This window comes from Lactuca virosa, chromosome 3 (genome assembly GCF_052849685.1).
Source record: "Lactuca virosa cultivar CGN04683 chromosome 3, Lactuca_virosa_CGN04683_v6, whole genome shotgun sequence".
NCBI classification, from domain to species: Eukaryota; Viridiplantae; Streptophyta; class Magnoliopsida; order Asterales; family Asteraceae; genus Lactuca; species Lactuca virosa.
The window spans coordinates 25,376,266-25,382,031 of NC_136428.1; the positions used below are offsets into that span (position 1 = coordinate 25,376,266).

At 31.3% G+C, this 5,766-nt stretch overlaps 1 protein-coding gene across 1 annotated transcript in view; it reads left to right on the plus strand.

Moving 5' to 3' along the window:
* The window catches only part of LOC145163364 (uncharacterized), a 1,537-nt gene extending 68 nt beyond the window's left edge, over positions 1-1,469 (plus strand). Inside the window, exons 1-4 of the mRNA XM_079082206.1 lie at positions 1-575; positions 846-1,076; positions 1,137-1,284; positions 1,385-1,469. The exon at positions 1-575 is cut by the window's left edge and continues 68 nt beyond it. Of these exons, the coding sequence (XP_078938332.1) occupies positions 1-575; positions 846-1,076; positions 1,137-1,284; positions 1,385-1,469 (1,039 nt within the window). The remainder of the gene's footprint in view (positions 576-845; positions 1,077-1,136; positions 1,285-1,384) is intronic.
* The last annotated feature ends 4,297 nt before the right edge of the window (positions 1,470-5,766 follow it).

Genomic DNA, 5,766 nt, shown 5'->3' on the forward strand with positions numbered 1-5,766 from the left:
AACTATGAGTTTTCTCATGGGACTTAATCATAGTTATGCTCAGATTAGGGGACAAATTTTGTTAATGGATCCAATTCCTTCTGTCAATCGGATATTTTCACTTGTGATTCAAGAAGAGAGACAACGTGATATTAATGTTCTTCAACAAAATGATTTTGTCATGGGTTTTAATGCGCGTAGCAATAATAATAACTACAATCAGAACCAAGTTACCAAGAATCAAGGACTGAATCGTAATTTTTCCAACAATTCTAGTAATAACAACAAGAATTTCAGAAAGGACTCCCCATTTTGCACTCATTGTAAACGTTCTGGTCATACATTGGAGAAATGTTATCGTTTGCATGGTTTTCCACCTGGTTATAGAACCAACTCAAACTATAGCAAGGTTAATGCAGCCTCAATTGAATCAAATTCTGATTCAATTCAGAATCATCAAAGTGTTGAATCTGGTAACAATGGACATGATGCAATCACTGGTCTAACTAATGATCAATGTCAACAACTAATTGCCATGTTATCGGGAAAACTTGCATCTGTTAATGTTGTTTCTTCTTCAGACATTAATGTCACAGGTAATCATTATATCTTGACTCTTAATTCTGGAAGTTTTAAGTCAAATATTTGGATCTTAGATTCAGGAGGAACAAGTCATGTATGTAATGATCAAGAATTGTTTTTGAATATGAAGAAAGTTTATAATACAAGAATAAGGTTGCCAAATCAATTAGTGATTCTTGTTGACAAAGTTGGGGATATCTGATTAAATGATGATCTAATTCTCAGAGAAGTGTTATTTATCCCACAATTTGAATTGAATCTGGTGTCTGTTACATCCTTAACAGCACATGATCAAGATCTAATGGTAGCATTGTACTTTAATCATGCTTTGATTAAACAGATTTCAACAGAGAAAGTGATTGGCAAGGGTAATGTTACAAATGGTCTTTACCTGTTACACAATTCAGAGATAAGAACTCAAATGGGGACAGAAGTTAAAGTCAATGTTGTTTCAAGTCAAAGGTGGCATAAAAGATTGGGGCATCCTTCTGAAGACAAAGTAAAATTTCTTGATAGTATTTTGGGTTGTAATAATAAAAACAATACTTGTTTTCCTTGTTTTGTTTGTCCAATAGCTAAACAGAAAAGGTTACCTTTTGTATCTGCTAATAATGTTTCAAATAAACCATTTGATTTGATTCACTGTGATATTTGGGGTCCATATCACATAAATTCCCATCAGGGGTATAGGTTCTTTATTACCATTGTTGATGACTGTACAAGGTACACATGGATTTATTTGATTAGAAATAAATCTGAGGCACAAGTTCTTATTCCCCAATATTTCAAAATGGTAACTAGACAATTTGATGCCAAAATTAAGATGTTCAGATCAGACAATGCAAAAGAACTACAATTCATTGATTTTTTCAAAAGGGAAGGAACTCTACATCAATTTTCTTGTGTAGAAAGACCACAACAAAATTCTGTAGTTGAAAGAAAGCATCAACATTTGCTTAATATTGCTAGAGCTTTGTTCTATCAAGCCTCTTTACCTTCAATATATTGGGCAGAATGTCTCCTAACTGCAAATTTTCTTATGAATAGAACTCCATCAAAAGCTATTGATAACATTTCACCTTATATGAAGTTATATAAGGAACAACCCACTTATTCTCTCCTAAGGACTTTTGGCTGTTTGGCTTTTGCTTCTACATTGGTTTCTCATAGAAGAAAGTTTGATAAAAGAGCTCGTGCTTCTGTGCTGATTGGTTATCCTCCAGGGATGAAAGCATACACACTATTGGATTTGGAGACTAAACAAAATTTTATCTCAAGGGATGTTGTCACACCCCGATCCTTGTCGGAATCGATCGAGGCGTGATATATTGTTCAAAGTCTCATGACAACTATGTTATAATATGATTAGATTCAATTAAGTACTAAGTATGCAAACAAGATCCACAACATACAAATACAAATCCAAATATGAACAACATTTATTACATCAAATTTAAATAGTCTTGTGGATTTCTAAGGCACAACCTATTTTTCATCAACTTCATTCTTCAAATCTGCATCATGGGTAAAAACAGGTCAACTACGAGAGTTGGTGAGTAATCTAATTTTAGTAGAGAAAATTGTGAAGTTGAAACCTTTATAATTGGAAATTTGTTTTCTTTTGAAGTCGGCAAACAATTGTATTTGAGATAACGGTTTATAAATCAAAAATTGATTAACAAATGATAACAACAACAATAAGTCCTCACCCTATATATACATATGTATATATATATAAATATATATATGATGGAGCATCTAATCATCATACACACTCAACCACGTGCGATCAATCACCTTAGCGTCCCAAGGCGGGGTGGTCAACCCAATAGCGCTATTATTGTCCATAACGTACCTCAAGAATACGGGCATAGTCATGGAGATTAGACTAAAAATGATAATGCACTACAAGTACATGTAGCGTAAACGAACAATAGTTATACAATTAATGACTCACGTATAAATGTCCCAACAATGTCTCAATTGTGATAAAACAATAAAATGAAGTTGGAACATATTAGAACCACATGATACACCCCAAAAGTATTGAAAATTATAAAATATGAGGTAGATTACTCACATTAGTCCCAAAACGAAACGCGTGTGTCGTACGATAGACGATTCAGGTCAAAATGGCGTAGAACCTAATATAATTAATAGTTTTGGTTTAGGAACTGCTAAACGAGAATGGAGTATTAATACAAATAATTAGACACATATTCTTATATTAGATGAATTAACAATAATTCATTTTGATTATAATATTAAGGTATTTATTTGTTAAATGAATTTTAAATTGAATTACTTACTTTGCATAATTAATTTATATTTTCAATTTAGGTCAGATTTTAATAATTTCTTATTAAAATAATAACTTGCCCAATTATAATTATTTACAGATTTTAACAATTATTTATATGAAATAATCATTAAAATGCATTTTTACATGCTTAAATACTTAGGAAAATAGTTTTAAATAGTAAACAGTATTGAAAAATTATGAAATTATTAGGAAATCATTATTTCATACAATATGAATTACTGTAAAATTTGTATATTTTTCTGAACTGTTTTAGTATTTATTTAATATTTTAATGATTAAACAACACTAAATTCGGGAAAAATAGTAAATGATTCTCAAAAAATCTGTAAAATTAACCATAGTTTTATAACATGATGTAGAGCTCAGTGTATAATTTTCAGATATTTGTGACTATGGAAAGTATTTTTTATATATTTCATTATTAATTAATCAATAAAATCATAAATAATAGTAAAAAGTAATATAAATGCATGAAACTTCATATATCATGTTTATTCAGTATACAGGTCATCCTAGACTTTTCTCAGAATTTATTGAATGCAAAAAGTATTTTATGTGAATTATTGCCCTACTTTATTGCAATAATTATAGTAATTCAATAAAAATAAATTATTTTCTGAAAAATTCCAGAACTTCTTATTTTATTGATGGGATTCTGAGAAAAATCAGGTTTATGCATAAAATGAGTTTTAGATATTTTGGTGGATTTAATTTGTTTCTTGTATGAATATGAAACTTTTAACAACATACCTTGATGAATGCTTCAAGAGGGATGAAGATTTGAGTATAATAGATTGTTATTGGATGGAATATGAGTATTCTTGGAGGAAATTTCGAGATTGAGAGTGAGAGAAAGAATAGAGAAGGTTTAAGTGGTGAAGAGAATAATGTGTTGGGAGAAAAAAGAAAGGAAAGTGGATGGGAGGTATGAGTGGGAGACCATGGGAATAATCTTTTTGCTTTTGGTGGTCTTCATAATTTCCCACTAACACAAGCATCTTTTACATAATTAATATAAGAGTTTTATAAAATTTAATGTAAAGTTTATAAAAATAGAGTTTTATAAAATTTAATGTAAAGTTTATAAAAATGGAGTTTTATAAAAGATGAGTTATTATTTGATTATAACAATCTACTTTGATTTGAAGTTTAATTATAGCATTCAAGTTTGATTCTTTTAAATTTAATTAGAGCATTATACTTTGATTTGATTTTAATATGGTATCATAATTTAATTTGATTATAGTTATAACGTTGTACTATACTATGTTGCTATTAACGTCAATTTATATCGTAGTGTATGAGTTTCGATCCTATTAGCGTCAAGTAATCTTGAGTAGGGTTTGAATGAGATTGCGAGAGGTTTCGTTTGTGATCTTTTTGAGTGTCCGGCTTCGCAACGCAAGGTCCATAGACCCCGTTAAGCCATGATTTAGTGTCCTACACAATCCCGATGATTGTGCAATAGTGTTTTATCGCTTTGGTTCATTGTTTAGCACTGTTAAGGCTAAGGAAAATCAAACACATGAACTTTCCAAATGATGTTTTCTCATTAAAATAGCGAATTGTACAGTGATTACATAACGTAAACCCTATCATACAAGGGTTAATGGAGTTGACCGGTTTGACTAGTTGACTTTGTTTGACTTTGACTTGACCGAAATTTGATGGTTGTCACAGATGTGGTATTTCATGAAGATGTATTTCCCTTTCATCATTCCAATTCCACTCATTTTGAAAATCCTTTCATTGCCCATGTTGTCCCTAAACCAATTCAATCTGATATTGATTCTTCTATACATAACAGCCATTCAAATAACACAACAAATGAGCCATATACACATGATTCCAGTCCTACAAATGATTCCAATTCCATTCATGGATTGGATTCCAATGAAAGTTCAATTCCTTTCGGTCAACAAGATACACCTGATCCTATTGTTCATCAAAGACCAATCAGAAATAGGGGTCCTCCTACATACCTTAAAGATTACCATTGCAATTTAATGGAATCCACAAATACTTCTTTTGTTCCTCCTTTCACTAAATATCCTCTTTCTGATGTCTTATCTTACTCTCAATTGTCCAGCACACATATGACATACACTATTTCCATTTCAACTAAAAGAGAACCTTCCAATTACAAAGAAGCGGCTTTAATTCCTGAATGGAAACAAGCTATGGAGGAAGAAATTCATGCATTGGAATTAAACAACACATGGAAAATAGTACCCCTACCTCCAGATAGAAAACCTTTGGGTTGCAAGTGGGTGTTTAAACTCAAAAGAAAGGCAGATGGCTCTATTGATAGATACAATGCTAGATTGGTCGCAAAAGGGTTTAACCAACAGGAAGGTGTTGATTTTTTGGATACTTATTCACCTGATGCAAAGTTGGTAACAGTTAAGATGATGTTAACAATTGCTACTAAAAAATCTTGGCCTTTGATTCAATTAGATGTTAACAACGCGTTCTTAAATGGAGATTTAGAAGAGGAAGTATATATTCAGTTGCCACAAGGATATCTTCCAAGAGAACAATCAAAATCGAAAGTTCCTTTAGTTTGCAAATTAGAAAAATCACTTTATGGCCTTCGACAAGCTTCAAGACAGTGGTATGCAAAGTTTTCTTCTTTTCTCATTTCAGAAGGATTTACTCAATCTCAAGCAGATTTTTCTTTGTTTACAAAAGGACAAGATGGTAATTTTGTGGCTTTGCTTGTATATGTTGACGACATTGTTATAACCGGTGCTTCTATTCAAGCAATTGATGATATCAAACAGAGATTGAGTGATCGTTTTCGTTTAAAAGATCTTGGAAAATTGAAATATTTCTTGGGTCTTGAAATTACACGATCACGTGAAGGAATTGTTATCTCTCAA